This window comes from Oncorhynchus gorbuscha, linkage group LG25, assembly GCF_021184085.1.
Source record: "Oncorhynchus gorbuscha isolate QuinsamMale2020 ecotype Even-year linkage group LG25, OgorEven_v1.0, whole genome shotgun sequence".
In the NCBI taxonomy this organism is placed as follows: Eukaryota; Metazoa; Chordata; class Actinopteri; order Salmoniformes; family Salmonidae; genus Oncorhynchus; species Oncorhynchus gorbuscha.
Window position 1 is genome coordinate 26703558 of NC_060197.1, and position 17378 is coordinate 26720935.

Here is a 17378-nt window from a genome sequence, read left to right on the forward strand (position 1 = left end):
TGCGAGCTCACAGAACAGGGCTCATTAACAGGGCTAACCGGGCAGCCGAGCGGAAATGGAGGAAAACTCGCCTCCCTGCGGACCTGGCATCCTTTCGCTCCCTCCTCTCTACATTTTCCTCCTCTGTCTCTGCTGCTAAAACCACTTTCTACCACTCTAAATTTCAAGCATCTGCCTCTAACCCTAGGAAGCTCTTTGCCACCTTCTCCTCCCTCCTGAATCCTCCTCCCCCTCCCCCTCCTCCTCCCTCTCTGCAGATGACTTCGTCAACCATTTTGAAAAGAAGGTCGACGACATCCGATCCTCGTTTGCTAAGTCAAACGACACTGCTGGTTCTGCTCACACTGCCCTACCCTGTGCTCTGACCTCTTTCTCCCCTCTCTCTCCAGATGAAATCTCGCGTCTTGTGACGGCCGGCCGCCCAACAACCTGCCCGCTCGACCCTATCCCCTCCTCTCTTCTCCAGACCATTTCCGGAGACCTTCTCCCTTACCTCACCTCGCTCATCAACTTATCCCTGACCGCTGGCTACGTCCCTTCCGTCTTCAAGAGAGCGAGAGTTGCACCCCTTCTGAAAAAACCTACACTCGATCCCTCCGATGTTAACAACTACAGACCAGTATCCCTTCTTTCTTTTCTCTCCAAAACTCTTGAACGTGCCGTCCTTGGTCAGCTCTCCCGCTATCTCTCTCAGAATGACCTGCTTGATCCAAATCAGTCAGGTTTCAAGACTAGTCATTCAACTGAGACTGCTCTTCTCTGTATCACGGAGGCGCTCCGCACCGCTAAAGCTAACTCTCTCTCCTCTGCTCTCATCCTTCTAGACCTATCGGCTGCCTTCGATACTGTGAACCATCAGATCCTCCTCTCCACCCTCTCCGAGTTGGGCATCTCTGGCGCGGCCCACGCTTGGATTGCGTCCTACCTGACAGGTCGCTCCTACCAGGTGGCGTGGCGAGAATCTGTCTCCTCACCACGCGCTCTCACCACTGGTGTCCCCCAGGGCTCTGTTCTAGGCCCTCTCCTATTCTCGCTATACACCAAGTCACTTGGCTCTGTCATAACCTCACATGGTCTCTCCTATCATTGCTATGCAGACGACACACAATTAATCTTCTCCTTTCCCCCTTCTGATGACCAGGTGGCGAATCGCATCTCTGCATGTCTGGCAGACATATCAGTGTGGATGACGGATCACCACCTCAAGCTGAACTTCGGCAAGACGGAGCTGCTCTTCCTCCCGGGGAAGGACTGCCCGTTCCATGATCTCGCCATCACGGTTGACAACTCCATTGTGTCCTCCTCCCAGAGCGCTAAGAACCTTGGTGTGATCCTGGACAACACCCTGTCGTTCTCAACTAACATCAAGACGGTGGCACGTTCCTGTAGGTTCATGCTCTACAACATCCGCAGAGTACGACCCTGCCTCACACAGGAAGCGGCGCAGGTCCTAATCCAGGCACTTGTCATCTCCCGTCTGGATTACTGCAACTCGCTGTTGGCTGGGCTCCCTGCCTGTGCCATTAAACCCCTACAACTCATCCAGAACGCCGCAGCCCGTCTAGTGTTCAACCTTCCCAAGTTCTCTCACGTCACCCCGCTCCTCCGCTCTCTCCACTGGCTTCCAGTTGAAGCTCGCATCCGCTACAAGACCATGGTGCTTGCCTACGGAGCTGTGAGGGGAACGGCACCTCAGTACCTCCAGGCTCTGATCAGGCCCTACACCCAAATAAGGGCACTGCGTTCATCCACCTCTGGCCTGCTCGTCTCCCTACCACTGAGGAAGTACAGTTCCCGCTCAGCCCAGTCAAAACTGTTCGCTGCTCTGGCTCCCCAATGGTGGAACAAACTCCCTCACGACGCCAGGACAGCGGAGTCAATCACCACCTTCCGGAGACACCTGAAACCCCACCTCTTTAAGGAATACTTAGGATAGGATAAAGTAATCCTTCTCACCCCCCCCCCCCCTTAAAATATTTAGATGCACTATTGTAAAGTGGCTGTTCCACTGGATGTCATAAGGTGAATGCACCAATTTGTAAGTCGCTCTGGATAAGAGCGTCTGCTAAATGACTTAAATGTTAAATGTAAATTACCAAAACCGACGAGACGGCCTACAGGGAGGAGGTGAGGGCCCTCAGAGTGTGGTGTCAGGAAAATAACCTGACACTCAACGTCAACAAAACAAAGGAGATGATTGTGAAGTTCAGGAAACAGCAGAGAGAGCACCCCCCTATCCACATTGATGGGACAGTAGTGGAGAGGGTAGTAAGTTTTAAGTTCCTCGGCTTACACATCACGGACAAACTGAATTGGTCCACCCACACAGACAGCGTCGAACCTCAGGAGGCTGAAGAAATTCGGCTTGTCACCAAAAGCACTCACAAACTTCTACAGATGCACAATCGAGAGCATCCTGTCGGGCTGTATCATCGCCTGGTACGGCAACTGCTCTGCCCACAACCGTAAGGCTCTCCAGAGGGTAGTGAGGTCTGCACAACGCATCACCGGGGGCAAACTACATGCCCTCCAGGACACCTACACCACCCGATGTCACAGGAAGGCATTAAGATCATCAAGGACAACAACCACCCGAGCCACTGCCTGTTCACCCCGCTATCATCCAGAAGGCGAGGTCAGTACAGGTGCATCAAAGCAGGGACCGAGAAACTAAAAAACAGCTTTATCTCAAGGCCATCAGACTGTTAAACAGCCACCACTAACATTGAGTGGCTGCTGCCAACACACTGACTCAACTCCAGCCACTTTAAAAATGGGAATTGATGGAAATTGATGTAAAATATATCACTAGCCATTTTAAACAATGCTACTTAATATAATGTTTACATACCCTACATTACTCATCTCATATGTATATGTATATACTGTACTCTATATCATCTACTGCATCTTTATGTAATACATGTATCACTAGCCACTTTAAACTATGCCACTTTGTTTACATACCCTACATTACTCCTCTCATATGTATATACTGTACTCGATACCATCTACTGCATCTTGCCTATGCCGTTCTGTACCATCACTCATTCATATATCTTTATGTACATATTCTTTATCCCTTTACACGTGTGTGTATAAAGTAGTAGTTTTGGAATTGTTAGGTTAGATTACTTGTTGGTTATTACTGCATTGTCGGAACTAGAAGCACAAGCCTTTCGCTACACTCACATTAACATCTGCTAACCATGTGTATGTGACAAATACATTTGATTTGATTTGTTGTTGTACAAAAGGTGTCTTGTCATCAGCTATCCCTGTTCTATACAATGGCTACTGCTGCCCCACCCCAAGGCTAGCTGAGCCAAGCACTCAAACCCCCGTGTTCTTGCGCTTGCGGCTCCATGATTGCAGAAAATTATTTTCACCTTCTGTGTATCAATTTCCTCGGAAGGGAGCATGCTCAGGAAGCATTCAACAACCCCAAGTCCTGTTGTCATTGTAAATTGCTGAAATTGCTGTGGGTATCAGGAGGAGGCTAAAATGCAACACTATCTCTACCCCCTCCCTCACCTCGCAGCCACCAACTGAGGTTGAGGCTCAACCCCCCACAACGAGGTAAGCTGGGGCGAGCCCCTCACTGTCTGACGATATTGTGTCGGGAAAGCAAGCTAGGGGATGACAACGGGGATAAATATTTTGCGTGTCCTCAACTTTGAGACTGAGATTGCGGTTGAAGACACCGTTGTTGTTCCCCTCTCAAGTCCCTAGGTCTCCCTGCCCCCAGGACGGAAGAGCCGCAAATCTCCCTCACTTGGAGTTTAGGCTCCTCAGCAGTTGCAAGTGAGCCACGGCCAGACTTGGCATTGAGTGTCCGGCTCCCTTAAGGGGCCAGGACTCCAGAAAGGACCTGTATGATGGGGAAAGACTCCCATCTTGCATGTCCCCCGTTAAGCAACTGCTTCCTGCGGTCCCAGTTTTCCTCAGGGAGGCTAGGAGTTTATGGGACGAGCCCCTTAACAGCAAGATCCTGGCTAGGGACTCCCCTAGCATGCGCAATATGGAGGAATCCGGATTTTGCAACACTCCCTTGGTGGAGCCGTCACTGGCTTATTACCTCCACCCCACATGGCGTGCTACTGGCACTATACTAGTACTTTCCTCTTTGTAACGACGGAGCACTTTTCTGCCTGTATTTTCCACAAACGTACAAAACGTACAAAATGATTACAAATCTCAACCTACGCACCTCCCATATGCCATCCAAGGCTGTTGATGGGCATACGGGGAGAAAGGGGCACTTTGATTAACCTTGTCCAGCTTATCAGACAAAGAGAAAGTGGACCTCCTGTGACACCAAGACGTTTTTCAATGTACAGATGTGAATAATAGACTCTCCCCTCGGGAGAGTCAGCATGTCCGCTCTCCCTCTGGTCACCCAGACCTGGGTTCAAATAGCATTCATTTTCCTTCAAATACTTTAGCTGTGCTGGATTGTGATGCCTGGTGCAATGGAACCAATGGAATAGTCCCATAAGAACAAACCCCGCCCATCTAGCACTCCAGACAGGCGCACCCTCCTCGTGCTTGTTATTCCCCAAATTCTGACCACCATTCACCAGTTAACATAGTACAGTGGATAGCTGATTAGTGACGTGTAATAGACTCACTCCCTTCAAATAGCTGCTAGTTCTAACACACACACACAGACACACCAGTCTCCTAGTATTTGAAGCGTCCACAAATGATGACCACCATTCACCATATGAAATGGTAATAAAATACTGTGGTTAGCTATTCAGTCACTTGGGCTGCTCACTCTATTCAAATAGCTATAACACACACGCACACCCGCCAACAGATTTGCAGTACTGGCACTGAGGGAGATCAGTGAGCTAGCTAAGTGCTATGAAGAAGTGGGCGGTCAGATAACATGAAATTTACTGAGCAGCAGCAACCCACTGAAGAGAGCAAACACAATATGCACACGGACAGCGAGGAGCTCAGTGACTCTGTAAGTTGCTGCTTTTTAATGTTGTTTAATGACGTGGTTATGATAGTGGGTAATGGGAAACTTTTTTGCTGGGGCTGTATCGTGTGTGTGTGTGTGTGTGTGTGTGTGTGTGTGTGTGTGTGTGTGTGTGTGTGTGTGTGTGTGTGTGTGTGTGTGTGTGTGTGTGTGTGTGTGTGTGTGTGTGTGTGTGTGTGTGTGTGTGTGTGTGTGTGTGTGTGTGCTATATGGCGCTGGTACTGTAGGTGGTTCTCCAATTATGTAATACATTTGAACAGTACTGAACATTCAGACAGTGTTATGTGTATTATGGTACGCTGTGTTCACATTTAGTGGAGATGTATATTATTGTACATTCATGTATATGTGTTTATGTGTACGTGTATGGATTATTTTTGTCAAGATGAAGGGACTGTATGACTTAATGGAGCTGGTTAAATGTATGTTTACAGTGTGTGCGTTTTAAAGTGGGTGTGTTTTAACGTAAAGATATAAAAGTAGAGAATTTGTTAGAATATGAAGACTATACATGTCTATGAATACTGTTGAATAAACAGTGAAGACTGTATGCACTGTAGGCTATTTGAGAGTGGTTGGTATAGATTTATTTTGAGGAATGAAAATGTATTGTATATAGCCTACAGTATGTAAAGCTGTGTTAATGAACAGTAGCCTATTGAGCCTGTGTGTATTGTGTACTGTGTTGAGTGTTGAATTTGTTAGCTTGGTTCAAATGAATGGAAAATGAACCTCTCTGAGCTTTGTGTGGTCTCGGAGGGCTGTGTTATAAAGGCTGCTTATGTGAGTTAATAAGATGATACATCTTGTAACTTATTTTGTGTGTGTGTGTTTTTGTGTGTGTGTGGGGGGGGGGGTGCTCGTATGTATGTGTGTGTCTGCTTCTATGTGTGTGTGTTTCTGCCTGTGTGTGTTTCTCTGTGTGTGTGTGTGTGTGTGTGTGTGTGTGTGTGTGTGTGTGTGTGTGTGTGTGTGTGTGTGTGTGTGTGTGTGTGTGTGTGTGTGTGTGTGTGTGTGTGTGTGTGTGTGTGTGTGTAGAGGTGCGTTCGGGTACTGTTCCAGGACGGCGAGCGCAGTGCTGTGCGGACGCTGCAGTGGAGAGCCGGCGAGAGCAGCGAGGCCCTGGCCCAGCTCTGTGCCTCCACCTTCGCCGTCTCCGAGCCCCAGGACTACACCCTCTACTGGAGGTCCGGGGGGGAGATGAGGACCCTTCCCACCCAGGCACAGCCTAAGGACCTGGCCAGCCACAGCGAGGGAGGCCCCTCTCTCTCCTACCTCCGCACGGACCACGACTTCAGCAAGATGCGGCGGCTGACCAGAGGGGGAGCTGTGGACCTGGGGGAGTCTATGTGTGAGGAGTGATTGAGGGAAGGATAGAGGAAGAGGAAGAGAGGGAAGGGTACTTCTCGGATCTCAGCGTTTTTCGATTGGTTGATTGATTAAAAAAGCTGTGTTGTGTCTTGGACGTGTTGTTATAACTACAGCCCACACTAAAGACTAAGGGGCTAGTCTCAAATGGCACCCTATTCCATAGTGGAGGTTTAAAGGCAGCGCACTGCACTACATGTTTGTTGAAAGTAGTGCACTATATGGGGAATATGGTGTCACTTGATACAGCCTTAGATAAAGGGGAGGTTGGTAGTCTATTATTCACATCACTTCTGTGTATCAGTCTGCTGCTCGCTGGTTGGAACCATAGAATTAGAATGAATTCTATGTCTATGTTCAGAACCCTGTTATCGAGGGTTGGGGTGGGGGGCTAAACCACTAGCTACCAGTATGTCCTTTGGGAGTATTGCTACTGTACAAGCAACATAAATATTTTTTACAAGACCAAACCTCAATACCAAAGTTAAGAAAGTAAAGTCATACACATAGGAATGTGTGAAGCTTAAAGGATAATCTTTACTTTAACGTAAGATGGACGTGGTTCTTTTGACTTATTTACAGTGTTATGGATATAGGAGTAAATAAGAGCCAATACAAGCAAATGCCATGAAGCCATTTTGTGATTCTGGGTCTGAGGTACTGTTGATGTTGACGCTGCCATCTCTAGTCACATATTGTCGACAGTTGACAGGGTGGGGGGAAATATTCTAAATTTTACAAGTAGACAACATGTATGGGGACTTTTGTTAAATGGCACAATATTTCCTTGTTTTGCCAAATGAATTTTACGATAAGAAAGGGACATATTTGTCAGAATAATACATTTTTTTCTGTTTGACTTTCAATTACTGTTTCTATAGAACTGCTGTAACATTCCATGAAAAAAAAGGAGCTTCTCAGAGAAAAGACAATCTGTGACAACAGCCAATGAAAATGGGACCATGTAATACCTCATGGTGATTGGTCGAATGTAAAGTCAACATGGTGACTCCTCCCGCTGCAGGTCATCTTTGTCAACTGACTGTTCAACTCAATGTTATTTTCAAAAAAACAACTTATGATAATGTATTATTACAATAATTGTTTAAAAATGTGGAATAGTTATATTTAATATGAATCACAAGTTTGTTTATGAAAGTGAAATATTTTACTTAATGAAAGTTTCCATTGGACGACGGTTAATTTAAAGACGAACAATGACACATTCTCTGAAGACTATTGCATGCCGTTTTCATTTTATGTAAAGAACCTGCAGGTTTCGTATGTGATGCATGTGTTGGTTGTGTTGAAAAATGCAACATTATGGCATTCACTTTCTTTTCATGTATAACACATTGCTGTATTTTGTCCAGAATTACAAAATCGCAATAAAATTGCAATATCTGTTCATAGTGCTGTTACATGATGTATTCTTTGTTTATCAGTGTTTGTTGCCTAAAATTATGTACCTTAATATCATGATGAAGTTATAATGCAGAGGGAATGTTACAAGTCCGAACTGGGAGACAGCTAATTACCATTCTTATATAGCAGACAGATTCTGGCAACCTCAAACCACCACGGTCACAAGATCTTTGACTAATCATATTCTCTACACTGTCAGAATAAACAAACATGGCTATTTTTGCAACTGTGTTTACACACATGATGGGTGACAGAGAATAAGTGATAACTGACATTTTTTAAAGACACAAAGATATAGTCCAACACTGAACGGCTATTCAGTCAAAGGCCATAACATTCACTTTATTCCATTTGGCATTTAGATTCAAGTCAGTTGTATTTCTTTTCATATGCATTTGAAACAACATAACGAACCTCATCAAAAGGGTTCAATTTGACACAGTGAGAATTAAAATGGTAAAAATGTGAAACATTACAATTGTACAATTCTATTGTGTAAATGTACTGTGTATTGTATGCAATACAATATGTCAATTTGACAAGGAAAACATCTTGGAAAGTTGATCGTTACGAAGAGGAGAATGCTATTCTATGTCATGCTTCTTATAACAGAGATTTCTAACCAGAGCTAAATGGCTGGCCCCTATGCAGCCAGGAAAGCATGATCATTTCTCTATTACAGAATCACAGTTTTTAACACAGTATCATATACTCTTTCATTTGTATTAAGTCTAGCTGACCCCGGCCCCCATTTTATCCAGTGTCGTGTTCATTAGAGCACAGCGTTTTCATCGTTTTGTGCCAAGTCAATACGACCGAGCACTTCTATCTATTGCCGCGCCCCAGTTTGTCCGGCACCCCCAGACCTCGTCTGTGTGAGACCCTACCTAACCCCTATTTCACCTTTATCTCACGCCTCCTCCCAGTTTGTCCAGAACCCTTAGGCCCTTCTCCAGGTACTCAGCCCGGCTCACCCAGAAGGACTCCTTGTCCTTCATGATGTTAGCCAGCACTGCGCCACCCATGAACACCATGTGTTTACGCCGTGGAGGGTCCTCAATGCGGATCTTAAACTTCTGTACAGATGGAGGAAAGTAACGGGAAAGGGGAGTGGGTCGAAAAATATGTGGTAACTAAAATTAAGGACCACAACATATACACAGGTTTACTTATTGTAGTGTGTGTGTGTGTGTGTGTGTGTGTGTGTGTGTGTGTGTGTGTGTGTGTGTGTGTGTGTGTGTGTGTGTGTGTGTGTGTGTGTGTGTGTGTGTGTGTGTGTGTGTGTGTGTGTGTGTGTGTGTGTGTGTGTGTGTGTGTGTAAGCATTCATGCATGTATGTGTGTGTGCTTACAGAGAGCTTCTCAGTGTCCCCCTGCAGCACCCTCTCCAGGTAGAGCTGTTTGATCTCTCTCTCCAGTCTGGAGGGAAGGCCGGGGTACATGGTGGTGCCTCCAGACAGCACAATGTGCTTGTAGAAGTCAGACCTTCCGGAGGGAGAGGCACATACAACATGGAATCAGACATAGACCATAACGTGTGCAAACAGTTCTCATTCATTTAACGGGTGGGTGAGAGAGATTGAGGTCATCTAGCTATAAATATATAATATTATGGCTTATATATAATACATTTAATACAGCTACCAAACAACTACAATAACCTACACATACACGTGTATGTAACAACAATATATAATGTGTGTAAACATATGTAAACATATATATTACAACTATGTAACGACTATTGTGCAGATCTCTAACTTTAGCACATCCCAACAGTGTATTGTACTGTTCTGTATAGCTGACCTGATGCTATAGCCTAGCCTCCTCCCATACTTGTATGACATTAAAAACACACATTAGAAAGGTTTACTACAACACATAGAGTATGAGACAAAGCTAGCTAGCGGCGCAGGGTGGCGTATCGCTGACCTGAGATCTATGTCAGCAGCCTGGATGGTGTTGAACAGCAGCTCAGCCACGCCGGCTCCCTCTACGTTGATGAGGTGGGGCTGGAAGAGGGCCTCAGGGGCCCCGAACCGCTCCCCTCCCACCATCACCTGACGACCGTCAGGGAGCTAGAACAGAGAGCGAGTAAGTGAATAATTACACATTCATACCTCTTTATTTTCTGAAGTCTTTTATGTCACATTTACAGTAGCTATGGGCATTGGGTAGAGAGATTTACATGAGGATATCCTGGGTGTTTCTGAGTTTTGCAACAAGCTAAAAGAGCATTGATCACATTCATAAGCATTCGCTCTGATTGACATGTGTGGATAGGGTTAGCTTCAGTACTATGTATGACTCCACTAGCACGGTGGTCTCTGTGGCCAGTCTCTGCTCCTGTTCTACGTTGTATCCCACGTAGCATAGTTCCTCCTTCATCATGCGGACCGTCTCAAAGTCCGCCGACTGGTTGAAGACATAGCCGCGCAGCAACAGCAGCTGGGAGATGGGTCAGAGGTGGGAATAAAAACAAAGGAGTCTTTTATATTCATCCCCAGAAAGTCATTGTCATTACAAAATAGTTCATGAGGAATGTGTAGTCCTATAGGCTATGTGTTTGCAAAGATTTTGCATGATGATTGACACGAGGGAGAGAATTAACGTTGCCATATATCCGCTAAAGTTAATTTGGATGCGTCCCAGGTAGTGTACTGCATAGGGAATAGGGTGCCATTTGGGACGCGGTCCTTGTACACACCTTGATGAGGTAGCGTGTGATGTCACGCCCCGCGATGTCCAGCCTGCGCGTGAGATGCGGGAGAGAGAAGCCCTCGTACACGGGACAGATGTGGGTCACACCGTCACCCGAATCCACAACCACACCCGTTAGCAACCCTGGAGACAGGACAGGGCAAGACACACAGGGTCACGTAACAGATGGTATGATGGTGACCGACTGGGTTCGAACCTGCGCCCCCACAAGAATGTGTTATCCTGTTGAGCTAAAGTCTAGGCATTACTATATATATATATATATAAAACTGGGAGAGCCATGTCTTTGGGTCTCGTCTCCCCTTACCCTGGGCATAGAGTGTGAGCACGGCTTGGATAGCTACATAGATGCCGTGGAACTGGTAGGTCTCGAACATGACCTCAGCAATCTTCTCCCGGTTCTTAGTGGGGTTCATAGGCGGTTCCGTCAGCAGCACCTTGAATCAAATTCAACTGTATTGATCCCCACACAACATACACGGAGGGCAGAGGAATGTAAAAACTGTTTTTTAACTTAAAGATGCAATCCTAAGGTTTTATGGAATGTCTAAAAAAGTAATAGTCTAAAAAAACATTGGAAGTTTAACAGACTAAATGCACTTCATACCTCAGTCTCTCTTGCAATTTATTTGTGTTTTACCTCAATTAAACTAACCTATATACAATAACTGACCTTGCAGTCTGGGGGGCTGATATTGAGGCGCCCAGGGCCAAAGGTGTAGTCCCACAGGTGAAGCATGTCTTCCCAGGAGCGCACGATGCCGTTGTCCATGGGGTAGGACACCTCCAGCATGGAGCGACACTCACTGGCCTCATCACCCACCATCAAGTCCTAGGTTTAGGTTTGGGTGGTCACCAGGGGAGTTGGTTTGGATTTCTTTTGATTATTCCAAAATATATTCAGAGGCTACAAACATGGCACTATGAGATATTACCTCTAAATTGTGATTGTCAGAGAGGGAGTTTACAGTCATCCACAATTAAAGGAGAATATGCTCAGCTGAGAAGCAATCGTGTTTGGAGAAGAACTTTTCCCTTGACCAATAAGAGTCGGTGTTTATCTTGAGGCTGGAAGTCAACTGCCTCCTTTATTAACCTCACCTTAATCTCGATGTTTCCGACCTTGGTGTTTGAACGAATGACGGGCCGACCCACCAACGCAGGGAAGATGTGCTCGGGGAAGTTGGAGCCAGCGAAGCCACACTTGACAAACTGCATGGAAACCAATTTGAAATAAACATTCTGTTGGTTACACGTTCAATACACTTTCAACATGAGGTGAAGGACATACCAGTCTGCTGAAAAAGTCATACATTTTTGCGCATTGAGTGGAAACCAAAATGTGACCACGGAGAATGTCACTCATGCTAAACTTCTGCAAAATGTTTTCAGTTCAACTTTAAAAGCTGATGTGTCAAACAACTGCATCAAGTCATCAATAAAAACAGTGTAAAATGCATCTTGAAATAGTAAATTATACATTCTATTTCTGTCTATTTACCTGTGTGCTTACAACACAGGCAGAATACTGTTGTTTTTACGGTAACTTATTGGCAGCTAGTTACACATAAATTACTGTCAAAAAAGGTACCAAAGCAACTCTTTGGAATTTACGGTAACATACAGTTTTTTTACGGTAAAATACTGTTTTTACAGTAACTTGCTGCCAGTAAGTTACTGTAAGAACAACAGGATGTTTTGTGTGTGTTGTAAGCACACAGGTAAATAGACAGCAATACAATGTATAATTTAATATTTCAAGATTCATTTTACACTGTTATTGTTGACTTGATACAGTTGTTTGACACATCAGCCTTTAAAGTTGAACTGAAAATATTTTGCAGAAGTTTAGCATGAGCGACATTCTCTCTGGTCACATTTTGGTTTTCACTCAATGGCCAAAAATGTATGACTTTTTCAGCAGATTGTTCTTTTTGTGCAGTGTATTCTTTAAATGTCCTAACTTGTCTTTTTTGGCCAATACACATTCCATACCCTGTAGATGTGCAATTACATTCCAATCATTCCCGCGGGATGCCCCAACAGAGTTCATTGCGGCGCGGCCTGCATTTTTCATGCTGCAGGCGTTCAGAAATATTGTATTAGAAACACCTCTGTCGCATTATTCACAAACTCTCAGCATTCGCAGCTTCGAGTTCAGTAGTCTACCTCTCCTCTCCTAGTTGGACATACGAGATCAAGTGTGCTATACCTGTGGTCTCAATTAAATAGAGTAGCCTGCCTACCCAGTAAAGCCCAAGGCCTTTTTTAGTCATATACTTCTAGTACGTTGAACTCAAAGTCAATGAAAAGTCATTATTACTTTAAATATTTGTGCCATTGACTCAAAACTATATGAGAAGTCACATGAACTACATTTTTTTAAAGAAGCACTATGCAGAAATTGCTCTGCCATTTCCCGGTTGCTAAAATGTTTATAGTTCACCTAATTTCAGTTTATGTGACAAAACAAGCAAGTGTAGTGTAGAGAATTATTGTCCCCATCTAAACCGCTGTGAAATATAATTTCCATAACCAAAAATATTGTATTTTCAGCTGTTTGAAGCTGATCAAAACCGTTCAAAACCGAAAGTAACATTGGGTGATTGATTGAGTAATCTTACGCTACACAAAGATACATAACTATACTTTTTCTAAACCAATCCAATCATTTAGTTATATTTGGTTGTTCCAGTTTATACGGTTTAGGTAGTCTCCTCACACTGTTCCTACATCTGGAACTCATTATGTTTGCAGGTGAATACAAATGTCTGTTGAATTTCCTAGCTATGGCTAGATTCCAACAGGAATCACACATCACTCTGCAAACCAGTCTAATCTGACTTGTAGGTGGGTTGCAAAATTCTATTACATTTCTCAGGTTATCTAGTAATCCCGGTTTGAAGATTCATGGAAATCCTTCAACCATGATTTTGTTTAAATCTCGGAATTTTGGGAAAGTTTGCAGGCCTGACGTGTCCTGTAAACCATCAGTTTCCGGCAACTGTATTACGGTAACGCTAGGCCTACAAATGAGGCCTTATGAGATATGTATTGTCATAAAGAGTTTAATTATAATGACAACACTTGACTAGGAACTCACTTGGTGAAGGCCACAGGACTGAAAATTAACGAATTCAACTACAATGTCTATAACCAGGTTTCCATTCAACCTTTTTATCTGAGTAAAATGGGAACCGCTAATTTGTCAGTAAACTTTTCAAATGTCGACAAAACCAAATATGCTAGACATGATGGGAACTTTTTTGTGTCAGTAAAATTAATTATGCAATAAATGACGGAGGAAAAGCTTTTATGCGCAAATATTGATATAATAACCATCATATCGAAGTAAATTTAGAGTCACGCCATGACAAGTTGTGTGGTCCTCCCACAGCGACGAGGGAAAGCAAGCAGTTTATTAGGTTACAGATGTAAATGACCGTGAACTTCAGATAAACTCATCGTCTTGCACTCTGTTGATATAATGATCGATGCTTGGCTGCCTTTTGACAAGTAAAAAGTATCGGTCTTTTGTCTATAATAATATCATCATGTAGCCTATACCTGCACTGTAGGCTATATGCAAATTGTTGGTTAGAGCGCACGTGCCAATTCCAAAATGTAGTTATAACGCAACATTTTGGGAAAATATGATAGAAACCCATTTAACTTTAAATTGTTATTCGGTACATGGGAATTTAACGGCAAAATAAATGTTTATATGCACTACATCACTCACAGCCTTTTATATTCAACAAGTTAATTTGATGAAAACACATCTCAGGTGTGAAAATGGGCGTATTGTTTCTATGCAGATTTTCGAATATTCGCATGAAAATCTGCAGCCAATTGGATGGAAACCTAGTTTATGTCATGACCAAATACAGTCATTGGTGGTAACTCTACAATTCACTCGAAAAGGCAAGGCACACTGGGAAAGTATATTGGAGCTGTGGTTTAGTGGGGGCTTCACCCCCCCCCCCAAAAAAAATTTTTTTTTTTTGATACAACTCAAATCTGGACCCTTTACAGGGTCAGAGTGACTCTATCGGTTTGAGTAATGACTACAAAATCACTTTAAGTAACTGTATCCACTTAAGTGTAACTGGTTTCCTCCCCCCAAAATTGTAATGCCAGCAAATTGGGTTTACAGTGTATGCATGGGCTGAGAATCACGTGGCAGTTATCTTTCATAAATATTATTATGCTATAGTTTACTACAGTGTCTGTAAATAAAGATTGATAATTGAAAGAAGTGGAGAGCGCCCAACAAGCGTGATTCGAGGTGCAGTCCAAAAATATGACCATCACTGAAAAGGAAAAGGCGCAACCTGCGCTTACCATGGTCAGCGTCGCGTCGCGCTTTTTTCCTTTTCAATAGGCTAAATATGAATTGCCCATTTATTTGTCTCTACCTACAAATAGTCCCACTCCTAGAAGGTAGGCTATATCGTATCTGCAAAACGTACTGTAGCTCAAGAGAAAGTGCAAGTGTCCGCGGTCATCATTCTTGCTGGTTCAAATTCGGTAGCCTTTACATATCCTCTTGGACATGCGAGATCAGGTGCCGTATTGTCTCAATTAAATAGAGTAGGCTATATGCATGGGCGGAGAAGCACGGGGCAGATAAATACAAATAAACTACATTTCTAAATATGATTTGGCTATAGTTTACCACATTGCCATGGAATAAAAATGCCTATTGATCACCAATATCTGTCTCTATCTGAAAATCGTATCTCAAAAGAAAGCGCAAGTGTCCGCTCTCTCTCCAACTATGCTCTCGTCAAACTACTGTACGTCTAGCCTACTGGTTTATATAGCCCAGTAAAACCGATCGATAGTCGAATATAATGGGCCACGTGATAATCTCTGGTAATTTAATCTAACCTATTTATTAGATTATTTCTGCACATTTGTTTATTGCCTATAGGGCGCAAAATTGCTGGGACAATAGCTGCCAAACGAGCTGCGTCAACCACCTAAAATAACATTGCGCGACTTAGGTTGGGTTCGGGGCCAGATCTTGCGGGAGCAGGTAGGAGTCGGACATAAAGCCAGAGAGAGTGGGCGGTTGCAACTCCAATCAGTAGCACCAGCCGCAAGTGTGGAGGCTGGGCTAGTGAACTCTTGTAGCTCATAAATCTATGTTGTACCTCTGCAGGACATGAAGTTTAAAGGGTCTTTCAATATCCATTTGTTTCGTGCAGATGAACTCAAGAAGCAAGAAGCATGAGGAATTGAGAATAATCTCAGAACGTATTGGGTTGTGTTCCTTCCTGGTTCCCGTCCAATAACAGCTCACCCCAACACATCACCACCATGTATGGCAGTTTGTGTGAATAAGAGGAGTCGGCTGTGACAAGTCCAGACAGACGTGTATTCATAACAGACCCACACCCCAACCTACTACCTGCGCAGAGAGCAGCATTCGACATAGGCTTCTACAACTTCATACTTTTTTTAGTGACTCTCTGTTACCACATGTATGAATTAAATGTTGCAACTTTGTAGCAAGATACTAGAAAATAACTTAACTGTGCTGTTATCAACACACAACACAGCATTTTGGGGGCCCTGAGTGAGATATGGTTGCAACTGTATAACATGTTTCATGCAATTCTACTTGTTTTACCATGGGGCAGAGATACATTTTTGCAGTTTTAAAGTAAGTTTTCTGCAGTGCTACACATATTGCCATGGGGCTGAGGGAAATCATTTGTTTCAATTTCATATTCACATTTCCTGCAATCCTACTAAGATAGTTGTTTTCAGTTTTAAAGCTGTTCTACCCATTTTGCCATGATGTGGAGAGAAATGTTTGCAGTTTTGCTGCAAATTTCCTGCAATTCTACACATTTTTGCCATGACTTATTCCATATTAATGATATCTGAGTGAGAGTGACTAACAAAATCAGAGAGGGCCCCCTGGAGGTCTGGGCCCCTGGGTCAGGATTCGGTCATGTTTACTACAAGTTTGGATAACTGGCTTTTTTTTTATCTAGCCAAATGGACAAATACCATTGATTAAGATATAGCGTCACACACCTATATTACTTCTTGCAGGTTGTTAACTTCCAATTATGCATACACTCATAATTCATTCCCAAATCCTAAATGTACATTCAATGTTATAATTGTTTTACTCGGTGGGGTAGTGATAAAACTCTTAAAGTTATTAAAACAACGTTTTGTCGACATATTCACTCACCCCTGTGCCATTGTCACAGACAACAACCTTTCTGCCCTCGCTGTCCATGTTCCACTGATGCTGAGTGAAGGTACCTCTATATATTCCCTCCCGTCGGGGCTCTCAACGCAGGCTAGTCCAATTAAGCAACACTTAATTTATTTCTAAACACGGGGAAAGATTCTTGCAAAATGCAAAATACGAAGAACTGCAGCAAATTCGTATTCCTTCAATAACGTGAAGTGTGGGCGGAGTCGAGACTAGTTGGGGTAGGAGAAAAGACAGGGGCGGGGGCGGAATTGGCGTAGGTCTACAGGTAGACTATGTGTCAATCTCACTGTCTAATTGTTGGTCACAAGTCTACTCTGATTGTTCAATTATTAAAAAGTGAAGTCAGAGGATGATGCCGTCAAACCCAGCACACATGAGTCCTCCTCCCAAACAAACAAACAACCTATGGCTTCATCCTCTTGATCACCATCCAATATTCGCTCCTTTTCACCTTTAAACGCTCATGCCTCGTTCGTGCAGACCTCGACATCAGGTTTGGATCAACATGGTTTCATTTATTCCAAATTCATACACAACCAGACACATTTTTACAAAATACTTATTTTCCAATGAATACATCGCACAACAATGTATTGTTTGGTGATGTTAATGTGGGTATATTTATATAAAG

At 43.7% G+C, this 17378-nt stretch overlaps 2 protein-coding genes across 5 annotated transcripts in view; one reads left to right on the forward strand and one right to left on the reverse strand.

Annotated features, from left to right (window-relative positions):
• Positions 1-7766, forward strand: part of LOC124014544 (ras and Rab interactor 2-like) — a 55279-nt gene extending 47513 nt beyond the window's left edge. For all 4 annotated transcript variants that reach the window (XM_046329662.1, XM_046329666.1, XM_046329663.1 and 1 more), the window contains exon 13: positions 6029-7766. In XM_046329662.1, the coding sequence (XP_046185618.1) occupies positions 6029-6352 (324 nt within the window). In that variant the 3' untranslated portion in view covers positions 6353-7766. The remainder of the gene's footprint in view (positions 1-6028) is intronic.
• A 338-nt stretch (positions 7767-8104) lies between these two features.
• On the reverse strand, positions 8105-16958 carry LOC124014545 (actin-related protein 2-like). Its single transcript, XM_046329667.1, has 9 exons — positions 16718-16958; positions 11605-11715; positions 11177-11335; positions 10811-10940; positions 10490-10626; positions 10081-10230; positions 9715-9860; positions 9135-9267; positions 8105-8859 (listed from the first exon to the last, which is right to left on the reverse strand). Exons 1-9 carry the CDS (start codon positions 16763-16765, stop codon positions 8689-8691), a joined length of 1185 nt encoding a protein of 394 aa, XP_046185623.1. The 5' UTR covers positions 16766-16958; the 3' UTR covers positions 8105-8688.
• Positions 16959-17378: the final 420 nt, after the last annotated feature.